This window comes from Glycine max, chromosome 4 (assembly GCF_000004515.6).
Source record: "Glycine max cultivar Williams 82 chromosome 4, Glycine_max_v4.0, whole genome shotgun sequence".
In the NCBI taxonomy this organism is placed as follows: Eukaryota; Viridiplantae; Streptophyta; class Magnoliopsida; order Fabales; family Fabaceae; genus Glycine; species Glycine max.
Genome location: NC_016091.4, coordinates 13,316,868 through 13,336,447, shown reverse-complemented (window position 1 = coordinate 13,336,447; position 19,580 = coordinate 13,316,868). Strand labels below are relative to the sequence as shown.

The 19,580-nt window shown below is 31.7% G+C and overlaps 1 protein-coding gene and 1 pseudogene across 1 annotated transcript; one reads left to right on the top strand and one right to left on the bottom strand.

The window, feature by feature from the left end:
* Positions 1-3,953: 3,953 nt before the first annotated feature.
* Positions 3,954-4,607, bottom strand: LOC100804527 (probable NAD(P)H dehydrogenase (quinone) FQR1-like 1; annotated as a pseudogene).
* A 2,407-nt stretch (positions 4,608-7,014) lies between these two features.
* Positions 7,015-11,417, top strand: LOC100804004 (uncharacterized). Its single transcript, XM_003523829.1, has 4 exons — positions 7,015-7,307; positions 10,336-10,519; positions 11,026-11,187; positions 11,310-11,417. The coding sequence occupies exons 1-4, from the start codon at positions 7,015-7,017 to the stop codon at positions 11,415-11,417; spliced, it is 747 nt and encodes a 248-aa protein (XP_003523877.1).
* Positions 11,418-19,580: the final 8,163 nt, after the last annotated feature.

Below are 19,580 nucleotides of genomic sequence, written 5' to 3'. Positions count from 1 at the left end.
TATATATATATATATATATATATATATATATATATATATGAAAATATAATTTTTATAAATATATCTAGATAAATAAAATGTAAAACTCAAATTGGATTATGGAATAACCATTAAAAGTAAAATGTTTTACTATAAAATAATTTAACACAATAAAATGAGTAAGAGGGAATTAATTTATATGATGATAAAAAAATATTTTAAATTAAAAATTATCCAAAAATGTTATAAATTTTTTATATAAATTTATTTAAATAAAGAAAATGTAAACCTCTAAATTTAATGAAAAATGTGAACATCATTTTTCACCAAAATTTAAACTTTGATTTGTCATCTTCTGAGGGATTAATCCTTTCAGTGCATCAAACCTGATGGTAATTTTGTTAAATATTTTAATTAAAAAATTATCAAAGATATTTTTTTCAAGGTATGTGTTAAATAAACTTAGAAATAATTTTTAAAAATATTAAAAATATACAATTTATTTTTATTTGCAATATTTATTAAATATGCTAATAAAATTTATTTTTTATGGAAAATTATATGTTTATCGTTATTAAAATAATTTAAAAAGTTATTAAATAAATAATTACAAAAAAGATATTAATTTGTGAATTATTTAGCCTTTATTTTTTGGTTTTTCCTTCTCTACTTATTATGGAGAACATGTTTTGGTACATGTCAAATGACCAATATCATTGCGACATGTGTAGTGTCTTGCTATGAAAAACTTTTGATCAACTAGTTCTTTAATATTTACAAGTTAATCCAGACAACTTGATTATAATTTTTTAATTTTTTTAATTTCTTTTATACTTCTTATTTTTGTTTTTATTTTTATTTTATTAAGAAGTATAAAAGAAATTAAAAATTAAAAGAAATAATTTCAAATAGAGAGACGAATAATTTGTTTTTTCATGTGTACAGTCTCTTTCAGATTTCAAAGACAAATAATCCAAAAACAAAAATAAGAAGTATAAAAGAAACTAAAAATATCAAAAAAATTTCAACACATGCCCTCTATACAAACTTGTAAATATTAAAGAACTAATTGGTCAAAAGTTCTTCGTAGCATGAAAGTATACATATGTCAAAATGATATGGTTATTTGGTAATATGTACCAAAACATGTTCTTTCCTTTAAGTGTGTTTATTTATTTTCTAATCCAAGTCTACATCAATAATTCAGTGTTACATAATATAAAGTTAGTGATTAACATACCTTGAAACACATTGTCATATGAAAGAAAATGTAAAATATTATATAATAATGATGAAAATATAGTATTATATAATGAATATATGGTAAAGATAATTTAAAATTAGGGTTTAAAGAATAATAAAGATATGATGAAAATAAAATTTTAGATAGGATTTAAAGAACACTAATAATAAGAAGAAGAAGATAAGACTAACAAACATGAACATAACATAAACGTTTATCATCTTTTTTTTTAATTTCTCGTCAACCATCTTAATTCTAAAGTGATATTTTATTTAAAAAATACATACCTATTCGAGAAGTATATCTCAAAAACTATGAATTATAGTTTCAAAAATGCATTTCTGAAATAGGTATATGTAATTATGGAAATATATTTTCAGAAAGCAAAAGGAATGTACTTTTCTAAGAAAAGGAGTATGGGCAATCGAGGTGGAAAGGGAATAACAGGGGTATACTTAGTAACAAGGGAGGTCTAAATAGCAAGAGCCTTTTTTTAATTGTAATTTGGTAAAAATAGTCCATATTTAGCCCAACATAGTTAGTTGTTAACGATAAAGAAGCCCATTGACAAATAACTCAAAATATGAGCTGATTCGTGCATGAGAGATGGATGTTGCGACGTTTGAATGGACGTCATAAAGCTGGTATTGGAATGAAAAATATGTTGGTCATTTCATCTCACTATTATCACCGTATCATCTCTCTGTTTTTGATCGATATACGCTTGGAAGACAGAGTCTTTCACATAGAGAAACAAATGATACTATTTCTCACGAATACTCAATCAGGTGCATGATAGTGGATATGAATGGTTATCGACATTGATCGAAATAAATGCTTATCGACACACCATGGAATACAACAAGAATATTGACAGACCTCTCATTACAGTTGGATGGTCGGACTTGCGTAGTGAGTACAAATTGAATGTTGATCATTCCATCATGTTCTGGTATGTAGGTGACTCCATTTTCCAGATCACAGTGTCGAAGAAGCCGTGCAATCCATCATTAACCAAAAAATCATGGACGCAGATGCATTGTAAAAAATATTACTAGGTGACCCAATAGAGTTGTGCATTCTTAGCACCATTATCCTTTATTTATCTTCTAATAATAATAAATGAATATGAATAATCACTACTACAAAAGTAGAATTCAACGTCGGTTAAAAACAATATTCTACGTCGGTTAATGACCGTCGTCGTCTTAGACGACATAAAAAATTTTGACGATTTCAATGACGGTTAACCAAAACCGTCGTAGATATTCTCCAATTCTAAGACGGGCTGCCGGACAGGTCTGTCTTAGAATGTACGAAAGACTACGACGGTCATGGGGACAACACCGTTGTAGACTTAATCGTACTCTACGACGGGCCTGTGTAGGTGCCCGTCTTAGAGCATGGTCGAATTCTACGACGGTCTGCTCCCAGAGACCGTCGTTGTCTTTGCTATATTCTACGACGGTTGTGTCAGAAAGACTGTCGTAGAATGGGCTTAATACTACTACGGTCTTTTGTAAGTGACCGTCGCAGTTAGTTGTAAATTCTACGACGGTCTTGTCCCATGACCGTCGTAAGAGAGGCTGAATTCTACTACGGTGTCGTCGTGGTGACTGTCGTAGAAATGTGCAGGTTTTACGACGGTCGTGTCAAAAGAATCGTCGTGGATTGTTTTTTTTTTTAAATAGCAATTTATGCAATACAAAGGACTATATTTTCTATCCAAGTCTTGTCGATGCCTGTTCAAGGAATAGTACGTGCACAATTGTCCTTCAGTAATGAACATGATCCTAAAAATGGTGTAAATATACATTTAGTCAAATTTAATCATAAGAGCACATAATTAAGTTGAAAACATCATAAGCACATAAAAATCCTAAGCATATGAAAATGGTTCATAGAAGGATACATGCATGATAATGTCTCATTATTTTAAACTCATTAAAATAAGAGACACAACTTAATTAAGGATACACAGATTATTTGATGCCTTGAAATAGCTCAAAGAATTGAGCATCCCTAGTGACTTAGGCAGTTCTCCACTGAACTGATTATCACTGAAATCCAACCTATTCAGATGCAGCCATAATCCAATATCAGTGGATAATGGACCTGAAAACTGGTTACCTTGTAATAAGATCTCTTGAAGGTTATGTATGGATGAAATTCCATTAGGTAAAGACCCCGATATCACCTTGTCACCTCAACTTATTATCCTACCCAATTTTAAACCATTTTGAAAGATAAACAGGCATCAACAAACCTGAAGAAGCTAGTGGTGGTGTTGGAGAAACTGGATATGGAGTGTTTTTTGGTTGTATCAAGCCAGGATTGTTTTCATAACTGTAAAATGGAACAGGGGATTTGTTAAAACTTGTACTGAATGAATGTTAAATTAGCTTACATCTGTCAGTTGTAGGTAAGATAGATTGATAGACATTTGAAAGTATAAGGAATATATCATTTGATCAGATGTTAATAAATGTAGAATAGATATACATGCATAATGCATTGTGACAATAGAGAAAATGAGAGAAGAGAAGTATAAGGAGACCGAAGGATGGATGAACTAGGCTAGCCAAGACCATTACAGTAACTACCATAACAATTATGGATTTGCTCTTAGAACCCTAACCACCTGTTTAATGTAAGTACCAATATTCAAAGGTGAATGTGTTGAACTTGAAGTACAAAAGAAAACAGAAGGTCACTCTAAAGAAATTTAAAATCAACCTGAGTAACCAATGGGCACAAAAATCATCCCATGGTGAACAAGCTGAGTAATAGATGTCAACCTGCAGAAATTTAAAATCAAAAACAAATTCTGATCACCAGAATACGCAAAACCAAGTGTGATTTGGTAACTCACGGAGTGGTCTGTTGTCCACCTCCTTCAGAGCCAATGCTGTAAAAGATTCCTGCAGACTTTCCAGCTAGTGTCTGTGTGCACCATAGACCTCCAGTTGCATCCATGAAAACTTTGAATTGAGCAGCCATTAGTCCAAATCTTGTGGGGAAACCAAGCAATAAGCCATCAGCCTTAGGTAGCTCATTGGGTGTCATAATTGGTACATCAGTCTTTGGAGGTGCTCCCATTTTCCCAAGGACCTCTTGAGGCAGTGTTTTAGGCTAGGTACCTGTATGAATAAGAACATCATAAATACATAATGAAAATACCCAGATTGTTTCAGGTACCTGTATGAATAAGAACATCATAGACATTAAGTAATCTGAAAATGTGAAAGACAGAGGCTTATAACTCAAAAGACTTGTCATTACAAACCTACCATAGCTTTGCTTCTACTCCTTCAACAAAAACAACTCCTTTTTTAATCTCGTCAGCTAGCTTCTCAACATGTTCGTACATAGTATAGTAATAAACAGTAAAAAAGCAAAGTAAATTTTAATAAGATTCACACCACAACATTATGATAGACTATTAAGTACAACTTCCGAAGGACGTTATCATAGGTCAGGAGGTACTAAATTAATAATGAGCCCAAACTAGAAAAGGGTTGAGACACTCTTGTGCTACAAAAAGCACAAACAAAAGAACTCATGAGTAAAAGTTAAATTTTGGGTCAATCATATCACCTGAGGTCAATCAAAATCATCATAACCCAAAACAAGGCGTGATTCACTGATTCATGAAGGATTGTTGTACCTACCACTGATGCATCAATAGAGGATTATGGTGACAATATGTGTTGTATTTGTAAAAACCACAAGTAGACTACAACAACATTTGTATACCCATTGGTTAGTTGTTCGTTTACTGAATTGAAATGCAGGTTAATTACAAACAACCACTTTCCTGCTTGAAAATTAATTTCAATATACAACTCAAATATTAACTGAAACAATGTATTGTTCAAGGCACACGCCCACAATGAAGGGCTGGATTGGAAATTGGTTCCATCATCTAAATTGAAGTTTAATCATAAAATACATATGAAAAAGGAAGAATGGGCCTTCTAGTTAAAAAAGAAATTCTGCCTTCAACGAAAATTGCTCCTGAGTTATCTAAATTTTTCTAAGTTCTCATTTCTTCATTTGGAGAAAATATGCCACCCATTTATGCCAGAGTGTGGTCATGGTCTCTTTTGTTACCATTGATCGATCAGAAAACCACTGCACATATGTAAATATGAATTTAGTAAATGACATAGCACGAGGTCAAAACTAGTGACGTCTAATTACATTAACAACTAAATTAATAATAAGAAACATACGTGAATCCATTCATCCTTCAATCCATTCATCCTTAAAAAATTAAACATTAAATTAAGGACCTAATTTCTAAATTGAAAATTTGCATGCCTTGTTGTCATTCATCCTTATAATTCATTACTTAACTACTCACATAGCCATTGCCAAATAATCTGTTGATAACTATTACCAAATTTTAAAAAATAAAAATAGAGTTCGTTATGTAATAATATCATTGCAAACTTGCTAAGCATGATTCATGATTATTTGTATCTAACTTGTGCCGAATCCAAAAAAAATCCTATTACCTTGTATTCATGTAGTCCTTTTTTGTTATAAAAGTTTATTACTCATTAACCAGGTTTTTTTAAATAAATAAATATGTGACGTTAAATATTATAAAATTACTATCTTTCAAAAAAACCATTTTGAATTAATTGGCATGCAACTTAAAGTAAATAAATAATAAAAAGTAATACCAAATCACGATCTTACATTAATATTAAAATCCCAACATAATTAGATTTTAACCAGATTCTTCCCCTTTGATTCAACTTCCTCCCAATTAGTGAAAGCTTTGTGAATTACATCATTTTTAAGTAAGAATCATGAACTAAATCAATTGCTACATGCATCGTCAACTTTGGAATTACCTGCCATTGCATATATATCATAATAAATGAAATTAGTGATCAATCGAATATATAAAATTAGTAGTGTTTGTTGATATCAACTCAAGTACTAAAGGCTTACATGAATGTAGCATTGTCATAGTTGTCATTCCATATAGTTTCACACATCCACATTGCTACCTATATTCCACAATCGTTCCTGACGTGTCAATTTATTTGTTTATAAGCAACTATATTATGAGATAAACAATTGTCATATTTACAAAGTATATTTAATTATATTATCCTTATGATCCAGCAATTTGTTTCCTGATTCCAACAGGTTCCACCAACTTGTAATAAGAAATGACAGGTTTCACAATACAGTTCATATGGTAAAAAAACCTGACTTTGCAAAATTTTCTCAATAGATAGGGCCTAAGAAACAAACAAATTGGTACATGCAGCTAAATTTTATAATAAAGGAACAAAAAAAATTAATTTAACTACAACTTTTTTGAAATTGAATTTATTTGTTTCCCATTCTGAAAGATTAGGTTGTAAGTCCAAAATAATGATGGCTTTGTCGAGTATGTCCACAATAACGAGATAACAGTGCTTCTTACCATGGTTGATTGGAATAAATATATGTATTATATATAAAAATAGTGAAATATAAATTATAAAAAAATTAATTCAATTAAAAAAATGGTAATTATATGAGCACGCGCTTGTGCTTGGACTTACACCAAATCTTATTCATTGATTTAATTAAATATAATGGTTTATGATATCTTGATTTAAAATAAAAAATATTAAAAAAGTGATCACATGATAGAATTTCCTAATCTTTTCTCATTACTCTTCCTGTCACCCTAGCCACAACAATCTCATTCGTGCCACCAACCAACCACAACTCGAAAGCCATCAAATAACCATAGCCAAATTATTGAAGCACCAAGTTCTTCTATGTCTTCCACGATTGTGACCTATCCAAATTATGTACCACCATGGAAACCACGTGATGTTGCCTCCCTCTCTCGGACGACTCATGAAACGCCACTGCACTTCATCCCATCACTATCCACCCCTTCGTCAGACCCAACAATCATCGTGCCACCAAGGTGTTTCATGGCCGATGTTGTGCTATCCACACCACCACGATCCTTTCACCAGTCATTCTACCACTACCATTCATCGTGTCAGGGTCACCCTTCTCTCGCGATTGTCAAAACCTTTATCGGTGGCAATGATGTTGGAGCGTAAGGCTCTCCCCAACCAAAGCATTGACGAGAATTATAGTGTCAAGGAGAATTGAAAATCAAGATTTGATTAGAAATATAGCGTTAGGAACAATTAAAAACCAAGATTTTGATAACTAATTTCAGAACTTGTCAACTTCAATGGCATAGGGAGAATTATAATTGTAAAATTGATTTTGTAGTTTTTATTACTACTTTGAATAGTATTTTCTCTATAAAGTTCAAGATTTGATAAGCATTATGCCCATGAATATTGGTTGTATCATAAAACAAAATTGTGACACCAATATGTTGGTGTTGCAGAGCTGCAAAGGCATTTTTTAATGTAAGGGTTAATCAAAATTTTAACCAGCCCAGGAAAAAAGTGTCACATGAGTTACTTGTTTTAATTTTTAATTAAATTCATTATAGCCATGAGATTTAATTATATCACACATACCCTTTTGCAATAGATCAACATTGATCATGCATTTCCTTTGATACAATCGAATAACATGATCCACCGTGGCTTCTCGATCTAATGCAAATTCCTGCAATACCAAATGAGACACTAATTTTTCCATATCATACTTTCATGTTTTTTTTAAAAAAAAAACATTACTAGAAAGATCATTACTGCAAAGGTTGTTGGTAAGAACCAAGCTGACATGTATTTCGAATTTGACTTTTATGAAAAGTCAGCTTTGAAACCAATAATTTAATGATCTACGAAAAAGGATTACATTGTGTCAAAGTTTGTGAATATTCTAACCATATATGTTTAAGGTCGTTAATTATTATAATCTAATAATTGTAATACCTCTTATTCAACACAGTTGTTGGGCATGAGTCAGAAGTAGGAGTGTGCAACGGGTCACATTGGTCGGGTTTGGGCTAAAAAATTCAGTCTGACCTAACCCTATGGATTGATATTTGCATTCGGAACCTGACCAAAGTACACTTTTGGTTTAAGCTTCACGGTTTGGTTTGACAACAAACATGTGAATGGAAACTTCAGATCTTGCTTAGGTTGTGTGAACCCGACCAAAGTATGCAATTGCCCACAAACACTTATTTTCATGTTTTTCTAACCCATATGTTGTCTTGAAGACCATGTTTTGCAACAATATTTTTCCAAAACTCCTCAAATTCATCTTGGGTAAAGTTAGCATATAGTGTTGTGTTGAAGTTTGTCAAAAAATTTGGCTTTCTTCACATTATCACCTGCACTTTTATACAAGTGTCATGCCCAAAGATGATGTGTCGCATCTGGAAACACTTGGTTTATCACCTCCCTCATTGCTCCATCACCATCAGCCACAACTGATTTTGTTTTTTATGGTGCATTGCCTCCAAGAAAGCTACCAGGAAAAAACTGATTTTATGTCCCAGTAGTCTCATCTGTCAACAAAGAACAACCAAAAATATTGATATGAGAACGGTGATTACATCCCAAGAAAATCACCAATGGCTTATTGCATCTATTCTTTTTGTAAGTCGCATCAAAGGCAAAGATGTCACCAAAACATTGGAAATTTGATCTGCTACATCCATCAGCTAAAAATAGATGATTCAATTTTTCATCCGTTGAAGTCTCAATTTTGGAATAGAACATTGGATCAATAACATCCTTGCCTTCAAAATAACTAAGCGCAACACACACATCACCCTCTTTGATTATTAGACGTTTCTTTTGATGTAGATGGTTGTACAAATCACTTCTTAAAAAGCCAATACTATCATAACTACCCCTTTGACCTAACAAATATCCCATTATGCAGTAGATCCTTACACCAAATGAATGCAAACTATCCACTTGAGCTTTGTCTAAATTAGACATCACATGATACCTGACCATACGATGTACGTGATTAACAGGTGTAAGCTCATGGTTATGAGTCTCGTCAAATATGGAAACTCTCCACATAAATATCTTGTAATCTAGGAGTACATGAAGCCTACCTGGGCACTTGGTGCGAGTCATCGGTCTATGGTCTCCTTTTCTATCCACCATCATGAAGTGTTTTTTTATTTCTTTACCTCTCTATTGCAAACAAACTTATGTTTGTTAACATTACTGTCAATTTACATAATCTTTCCTTACAATAAAACCATGACTTCTAGCATTTTTCTTGTAGAATATGAAAGCCTCTTCCTCACTGCCAAACAAAAGATTTTTTTATTTTTATTAGCTGCTAAATCATCTACTATTTTATACTCATATTTTGAGTCATCTTTCTCTTCCTTAACATTTTCATCCCCTGCATTAGTATCATCTTCACTAGTATTGTCATCAGAATTAATATCAATACCATTACTAATTTCTATTCCATCACCCAAATTAGCACTACTGGAAAAAGGACATTTTACAAGTGTTAAATCGACCCTTTTACGAAGATTTTGAACTGTTGTGAAAATAAGCGTGATAAAATACCAAAAAAATATTACGTCAGTTTCGAAAAAACCGTCATTGTAAACTGAATTTTCTACGACAGTTAATCTATAACCGTCCGTCTTAGAAAATATTTAAAATCTAAGACGGTTATTTGGATAACCATCTTAGAATGTCACTCTTTTATTAGGCATACTAAGACGGCTATCCAAATAACCGTCTTAGAAAGTCAAGCATATTAAGACGGTTTTCAATAACTGTCTTAGTTTCAAACGACATTTTACATCGGTCTAATAACAACCGTCGTAGATTTTCACAATATACTAATACGGGTAATTGAAGAACCGATGTAGTATTCTGATTTTTTTTCTTGAATCTCAGCTTCAGGTTTATCATCTAATTCTCCTATGCCTAATTAAATAGCTAGCTACACAAATATTATTATTCATCTTCTAATTTATCATCACTAATGGGTTATATTTCTTTTTAATTAACAAAGTCATGCATGTCATAATACTAATCCTATATTAAGTATGTCATTCATGTGGAACCATAATATATGTCAACATGATAAATATACATAGTATTGAAAGAATAATTACATTATATATTGATCTATTCCGAGGCATGATATGATGCAGGAATTGGATGGTCCAGATGCAAGAATAATTACATTATATATTTAAAATCTCTGGGAGGACCCAAATATGACGGGAAATACCTGGATGGTGTCGTCAGAGAGAAACTTGGAGACATTCGGTTGCATGAGACACTCACCAATGTTTTCATTTCCACCTTCGACATCAAGTCTTTGCAACCTATCATTTTCTCATCTTATCAGGTTAACTTTTTCAATGAATTTTCTTCCCCCTTTCGGGGTATAGTGTTGGAGACTTGGAAGTTGAGGCATATATATTTGTTTAATTATGGTTTTACTCGACTTTTAGGGGTTGAAATTTTGACACTAAACAATGTCTCAAATAGTATTATTGACTAATAAGATAAAATTGTTAGTCTTTAATTTCTATTTATATATTTTATTTTCAGTTACTGAATTAGAATTGTATATATGTCAAAAAAACTAGTTATATATCTTGCTTTTCTTAAAAATAATTAACTCATTAGAGAATTAACATAAATAAAAAGGTGAGAAAAATTCTAACAGGAAGGTTTGTCACGAAATTAATTTTAAAAAAACAAGTCACTAGTAAAACATATATAGCCTAAGATCTAGCTTAATTGATTGAAAGATGTGTGTGTGAGTGTAAATTTTGTTATAGTATGTTCGGTTTTCACCTATTGATAAAAAAAAGAAACATATCCTAAAAAGATTTGAAATTCATGCAGATTAAGAATTCCCCTTCCTTGGATGCTAAGCTCTCAGACATATGCATTAGCACGTCTGTTGCACCTACTCATCTCCCTGCCCACAATTTTAACAACCAAGATTCAAATGGGAAGGTGCACGAATTCAACCTCATTGATGGTGGTGTTTGTGCAAATAACCCGGTATGTGTAATTATATATTCACTAATTAATTATTATTCAAAGTTTTATATCAATTAAATTTATATAATGATTAATCATATGGGAAGCACTAACTTTTTTATTTTTGGAATTTTATGATACAGACCTTAATTGCCATTAACGAAGTAACAAAGAAAATCATTAACTCAATCCAGTGCAGATACAGTGGATTTCCTTTTATCTGCTATGACTCAAGCACTTCATTCACATGATAAATTCTGACTAAATTTTATTGTTATTCTCAAATTCTTTGATCCACTAGAAGAAATTTTTGTGAGAAAAATTAGACACGGAAAATATTTATTCTCTATCTATTAGTTTATAATTTTATAGATCCAGAATTTTTATAATTTTATTACTTAAAGTATTATGTAATATTAAAAAGAAATAACTAATTTTTTAGTCCTTAAATTTTTCAAAATTTGGATTTTAATTCTTAAATTTTTATTTGACTAATTAAAGTTGTACAACTTTTTCTCATTAAGATTTTTCAAAACTTTTTCACTTGGTTCTCACTATAGAAGTAATAAAACATATGCCAGGAAATAGGTGCAAATCACTGATTTATTAATCTTACATGTTGAGATGTATTCTGGGGCTGCATATCCATAAGTTCCCATGACTCTAGTCGAAACATGTGTGCTTGATCCCTCTGGCCCCACTTTTGCAAGTCCAAAATCTGACAATTTAGTCATGAACTCCTATTTTAGACAAAAGCACATGATGCATAAAAGCTCTTTGGATTTAGTTTCTTGTGTTATTCTACCATTTTAACCAATAACAAGAGAATGGTTGGTAGTTAATTACGTATTGAATCAAGCAAAACATTGAAAGTCTTAAAGTCTCTATAAATGACTGGTTTCTCAACTCCATGCAAGAAGGAAAGGCCTTTGGCAACACCTGTTGCCATTTTTAATCTTGTTCCCCATGACAGTTATGTTAGCCTTGCAATTACATTCAGGGTTAATTGAGTAAGTTAAAAAGAGATAAGTAGACAACAAATAGTTGCAAAATGAGGCTTTGGAGCATATGTTTCAAAGATAAAAATAAACAAGGATTTTGATGCATACTTCTGAAGAGGTGATTCTCCAAACTTCCTCGTGGCATGAATTCATACACAAGTAGTTGTTCTTCATCTTCACAACAATATCCAGTCAACTTAACCAAATTGGGGTGTCTTAGCTGCCCAAGAAAAATCACTTCTGCCTGCAACCCAATCAGATTATTCAATTGGCTCAACCTAATTTTTTTTTTTATGATTAACACCCTTATTTGCAAAAAAAATTTCTATAATAATTATGTACATGTGAAGATAAAAATTTACATAGGACTAAAAACTTACAATAGAGATAATTATAAGTGTCAAATCAATGATTTAACTTTTCTATATCCAGATTGCAAGAGAGAAAATTAAACAATTCAAAAAGAGGATGCTGGAAAAAAAGTGCTTTTAATAATAATAGTTTAACTTTTTTATATCTAAATAGCAAGAGAGAAAATTGAACAACTCAATAAGATGATGCTGGAATAAAACTACTCTTAATAATAATGATTAAAAATTGCATGTGAATTTCTTAAAGATGGTTTGGTTCTCTATGGAGCAGTAAATTAAGGTACTTATTTTGTTTCTGGTAATTAAACAAAGGAAAAAGATATTTGGCCAAAACCTCACTATTAGAAATTACACTTTCAACATCGGTTATTTAGGGCATTCTACATCGGTTCTAAAATCGATGTTGAAAGTGTCGATGTTGAATGTATCATTGTTAACATCGGTTTTGGAAAACCGATGTTAACATAAATACGATAACATCGGTTTTCTAAATACCCGATGTTAAACACAATGAACTACAACAAAAAAAGTGTATGCATGATGAACGTTGACATCGGTTTTGTAGTAAAACCGATGTTAATATTGTATATTGACATCGGTTTTCTAGAAAAACCGATGTTAATGTAACTAATGTCAACATTGATGATGCATACACTTATTTGGTGTAGTTCTTTGTATATAACATCGGTTATTTACAAATAACCGATGTTAATATACAAACGTTAACATCGGTTATTTACAAATAACCGATGTTAGTATACAAACGTTAACATCGGTTTTCTATTATAACCGATGTTAAGGTGCATCTGGACATCATTTTTCATAAATAATCGATGTTGTTTACTATATTAACATCGGTTTTTGTTAATAACCGATGTTGTTTTCAAGTTTTTTTTATATATAAACTTTTTGTTTTTACAATAAACCCAAAATTGTACCTGTAAAATGCAATTTCAGACCCAATTCACAGCAAATAAATATTTTATTTTGTTTTCAAACAATTTTAATCATAATAAACATCGAATAATTCATTTATCATAAAGAACAATCAACAAATGAATTCAATCTTCAAATTACATAGGAAATGTCAAAAATGTTAAACCAAAGTAAACTAAGCTAAAGTTAATGTCCGTAAATCCTAGGTCTGATCTCTAACTCGGAGATAATACTGTACTCACTGGATCCGCAACGCCTTTAATCTCTCTGGCTCCAATGGTCTAGGATCGTTAAAATACTGCATGAAGAAATAAATCATAATAAGTTAATAATGTAATACAAATTATAAAAAAATCGAATTTGTTTGAAATAAACGTACCGCTTCCCAGTTATTCCTAAAAGTTCCTAAAATGATGGTGGACATCCAGTTTGAAACAGCAATGATCACAGGATCAACAATGGCTAAAATCGCTCCTAATGGAATCTGAAAATAGTATGGCATCATAATTTAGTGTTGAGCAAATTTAAAAAAATAAAGGTCAGGCAATTACTCAGCATGACATACTACATATTTACAGACCAAAAACCAAGATAACACTTTACCAAAAATGAACTCTAATGGTGCTTATACAAGGCAGACAATTACTCAGCATGACATGCTACATATTTATAGCAATCTAAAGGTCAGACCATCAATACTTACATGATGCTAAAAATCTCAGCTAGTTAAAATCATGCACAGGTTTCTCATTAACAGTACCACCTAAAAACAGACAAGGACATACATTTGTAAGTACTTTTGGACAAGCGTAAAGTGATTTATACAATTGTAGTAGACATAACTCAATAATAAGTCAGGTTCAAATCAAGCTTTAATTATGTATTGCTAAGGTCACATTAATAACTACATCACCTAGTAAAAAGAATGAAGCAATACAACATCTTGGAGGTTTTTTTTTTTGGACAACAAAGGTAGATTTTATTAGATAAAAGTACCAGAGGTACTAAACATACATTCAAGTTATACATAGGCTACTAGATATAGGAATCAGGCTGTGTATCAGTCTGATCAATCCAGAATTCTAAACAACAAATACAATACCTTGCCCCACAGGTTTTTTGTCTGTAAATAGGCTACACAACAGTCTTATACATAGGCTACGCATGAACAACAAATATAATTGAAATGAATGATGATAGATATATAAAATTAAGAAAAAATTATAAAAATTAATACCAAAATAAATTTTTGAAAAATTACTATAACTCTTTCTTTCATTTACTTGTTTATTTTATATAAAAAAATAGACTATATAAAGAAATTTGGGAAGAAACTTACTGCAGTAGGAAGCATATTAATTTCTTATTTCTCCAGCAATCCTACTAGAGTCTAGAAATCTAGATTCTATAGTTCAAATTGAAAAAATCTATTAAGTTTGCAATTGAAAAAATCAAGTAAGTGGTGTATAGAGATTGGGTGTGACATAGACATTCGTGTTACTGTTACCTGAACTAACTATACAAGAATTAAATAGGAGAGAAAAACAGTAGTGGGGCCAGGGAAAAGCTGAGAAGCAATGATAGCCATTGATTATGGTGATGAGAGGGGAATGGAGAAAAGTGAAACATTTCGTGGAAGTCTATAAAGGTTGAAAGCGTATGAGAGGGAGACACGTACAGCGCAAAAGTGGGGGTGTCCGATGTTGTCTCTAAGGTTGGAAAATATTTATTCATTATTATTGTTCCCTTGATTAATTTAGAATTATCTGACTTTTCATATTTTGGTAGAATAAATTAGTACTTAACCAAATTAAGCAAAATACACATGACTAAATCCGTGTTCTACGGGCATTTAATTTTTTTCATTTTTGTTAAGCCCGATGCTGACATGGCGTGTTGTCATGTCTTGGAGGCTTACTTGCACTTGGTGGATGGGTTCTTGGCCTCCAATTGTCCTTTCAAATCCAATGCTAAGAGAAGTTTGGCTAGGTTAATGCAAGACCAAAGTGCCAATGTAAAGAAGTTGTATACTAGCAAGGCAAAATCCCTCACTGTGAATCTTAGTAGGCGGGGATCTATGTCTATGTCTAATTGTTTGCCAAGTCCATCTTAATCAAAACTCATATGCTTCCCTTTTACTTTGGTTATTATTTATTTTCTTGCCCAGAATTTTGACTAGATATAGAATGGGAAAATAATACTCACACCCGAAATACTTATTAAAACACATGGTAAGAGAGACAAACGACAAAACGTATAAATATTATAAGTAATATAATGTGATAGCAAAAATCACTGAGAAATTATGAGTATCAGATATGGGATGGAAGGTTGGATGTGGGGACAAAATTAGGTTTTGGAAAGATAATTGGCTGGGGGAGGACTGCAACCTTCAGCAGAAATATAATCAGCTTTTTCTTAGCAAGCAGCAGAATGATCTTATTTCCAGGATGAGTCACTTTTCTCAGAATACTTGGAGCTGGGATCTGAAGTGGAGGAGGCACCTATTTGACTATGAGGATGGAGTAGCAGTGGCTTTCATGGAAGAGATTAGTGCTATTCCTATTCAGAGCCATATGAAAGACACATTGATGTGAAAACAAGCTTATAGAGAAGAACAATGATGACATTGCAGGCCTTTAAGAACAATGGGTTGTAGGCAGACATTCCACACTTTGCTAGAATAAGTGACCCTAAAGAAGGGACAAATAAGAGCAATCACACCTTCCACTCTAAAGTCTAGTAATAGTTTCATGCCAATAGAAAACCAAAAAGTTTTTTCAAGCATTGTGTTGTTACAAATTACAAAAAGTATTAGGGATGATAGGGGTATTCTATAATACCTATAACCACTTAATTTTAGACACTGGAAGAAAAAGATATCACAATCTTTTCCAATGAAAGCAAATCATTCAATTAATATGAACATCACTATATTTTTATAGAAAAAAAATGAAGAAAAGTATACTAATTCATTTTCAGTCTATGCTAGAAATCTACCAAAACATGCAGACAAAATTTGGTTGAAAACAAAAATCCAGGCCTCCAAACAAGAAAAACTAGATACAAACTTAAACCAACCCAACGCATAATATCTCACAGCCGCAGTAAGTTCCAAGTTCAACAAGTTAGAGTGAAGAGAATATGTTATTTCCACACAACATTTCTCACATTCTCCCACATAGCTCTCTTACAGTCATACTTCATATCATGAAACGAAAATTCATAAAGTAGCAGGATTTGTTTCTTGACATTCCCTACAATAAACTATTGTTACTGTAGTTTCTCCCATTAAAAACAAACACAATCCACAATCAGCTACAGACACAGCATAATTAAGCAAAAGAGACCAAAATCATACGATAGCAGAACAGTCAATAAACAAATTCTCAGATTGCAAAACAGAAAGAACATTGTACTTACCTAGGATCGGCTCCAGACAAGGATAGATAAACCCACCCAGTTGGCTTCATGAGTTCCACGGTCTTAATCTCCTAAAAATGTTCCCAAAGTCAACACCAAATAATTAACCATAATCATCCCAATCAAACCCAAACCAATAAAATAAAAATTTACCTTCAAGTTGTGAAAACCATCACCGGCATGGATGGAAACTTTGCTCAGCGTGTAACTCTCGTCAAGCTTGAAAACGACGTAAAGCACAATCAACTGCCACAACAAAATGAAACCCCACATTACAATTCTTATTGATACTTTTATATGGTTAGCCAAGTGGACAAAATGACCCAATAATTTGATAAGAACCTTCGGACAATCCCACCACACTGATTAAGAACTTACTAAGAAGAGCAACAAACTAACGTAGAGCTCATACCTTGTTAACTGGCAGCGTAGAAAGCTTTGACCTTTGAGCACCCACGACTATTCCAAGAGCAGTGTAGGGTTTTCTTTGACCCACAGTTCCAACAACAGTGTAGGCTTTTCTTCGACTTTTCTTCGATAGGGGGTTCTGTGGGTTCCAGCGAGCGGTTTCCGACAGTATTGAAATCAATGTGGGGCAATGTGGGTGTCGACTGAGCGATTTTCAGCAGATTTGAGGTGGGAGGAGAAAGAGAAGAGAAAGTGCAACAGGGTTTTCGAGCGCGCGAGTTGTGAAATTTCAACACGTTTTAACTTATTAACATAACAACATTGGTTTTTTAAGGATAACCGATGTTAAGATGAATATGTTAACATCGGTTTTCTAAAAACCGATGTTAACATCAACAAGGTAACATCGGTTTCTCAAAAAACCGATGTTCACTTCAACTCCTTAACATCGGTTTTGTCAAAACCGATGTTAACATTATGAAGTTAACATCGGTTTCGACAAAACCGATGTTAACATATTCATCTTAACATCATGTTAACATCGGTTATTTAAATAACCGATGTTAACATTAAGTAGTTAACATCGGTTTTTATAAAACCCATGTTAAGCAACTCCAATTATTTACAAAAATGTCACCGCGCTTTCGTTAACATCGGTTTTTGCAATAACCAATGTTAATTAAGCGATGTAGAAAGCCTTTTTTTTAGTAGTGCCTGCTTCTTTGTAACCTGGCCAAGCAAAGTATGATCCAATAAAATATTGACTCTCGATATAAAAACTAAATTAAGAATATGTTATAAGTATAAAGATTAAATTAAAAATATGTTTCATATGTAGAGACTAAATTTAAATATATATGGTAATTAATGGTGAATGCATGAGAAAGACCAAATTTAATAAGTTTTGCACATATAGATATCAATTTAATAAGTTTTCTTTTATACACAGTAACCAAATTGAGAATTTGAAAGACTAAATTATCGGTAAATTTCTTTAAATTAAAAAAAACATTTTTTTTATATAAGTGCTTATTTAAGAAGTTTATGTGATTTTAAGCAAAAAATATTTTTTTCTCAAATATAAATAAATCTTAACTAATTTTATCTTATTAATGAAATTAATTATTTTTCTTAATAAATATAATATAATCGAAACTGCAACTCCGGAAGTATATGTTTTACCAAAATTTTATAACATATATATATATATATATATATATATATATATATATATACATAATTCAAAAGATTAACATTTACACCCAATAGAAGTTTTACTTAATACCTAGTTTTTTTTTACTATAATCTTAGTTTTTAAAATAGTTATTATGGATTAAAATTTCAAAACCATATTTTATAATTAAAAATTAAATTAATATACAATTTTAAGCAATATTATTATTTTGAGTTTTGGATGTATTGCTTTGGTTGATGAAACACTGGACATGCGAGGAAAAGAAAGAAAGAAAGAGCTTTTGAATTTTTGTTTGTCAGAAATAAATCACTGTCACAACATAAGGACAAGGAAAAGATTGCAACTTTTCAGACAATAGAGATAGCATAGCAATAACATAGCTATGATTCCCTTTTCTGCCTTTTTCACTTTCACTTGCCTCCTAATGCACACAACTCATCATCTTCAAGCCCTCACTCTCACTGTCACTCACTCACTTACACAGATTTTCCACGTTCATAGTCATATAACAACATGTTTTTTCTTTTTCTTGTTCTACATAAAAACAAACACAGTAGAAAAACACAATTATTATCATGAGAGACCCTCAACTTGTACACACACATAGTATCCAGTTGCAATCCATGCTTGGAAACTAAACTTAATCTTTTTTAAGTGACAATTTAAGTTTAATGAATAGAAAAAATATGACTAATTATCAAATGGGTGTAAGGTTATTTCACTTTGATCAGAAGCATTTAGTGTAGTTGTTTTAGCTTAATGAAATATATCAATTTAAGTCCTACGAAAATATACCTATAATATAAGGAAATTAATTATCAATAAAATCATGTAATGAAAATAGTATGCAGGCAGAAGTAGCATTTTCACCACTTACATTCCTACCTGTCTCTTCTTTTTTTCTCTTCCTCCCACCCGTCTCCATCTCTCCCTTTCATCACTTCATTATCTTCAATATAAGGCTTCCCTTCATGACAAGCCGTTGTAGACAAATTGTTGCTCGCTGCCAAATATATTCAATTTTGCATAAGTAAACCACTAGGTGCCAACTGAAAAGGAAAGAAAATGGAGATATATAAT

What these genes read in the sequence shown, in the direction of transcription:
- LOC100804004 (XM_003523829.1), top strand. Translation starts at nt 7,015, where the DNA reads ATGTCTTCCACGATTGTGACCTATCCAAATTATGTACCACCATGGAAA. An exon ending in GGTGGCAATGATGTTGGAGC is followed by an intron (nt 7,308 to 10,335) that starts GTAAGGCTCTCC and finishes TGGATGGTCCAG; the next exon opens with ATGCAAGAATAATTACATTA. An exon ending in TCATTTTCTCATCTTATCAG is followed by an intron (nt 10,520 to 11,025) that starts GTTAACTTTTTC and finishes AAATTCATGCAG; the next exon opens with ATTAAGAATTCCCCTTCCTT.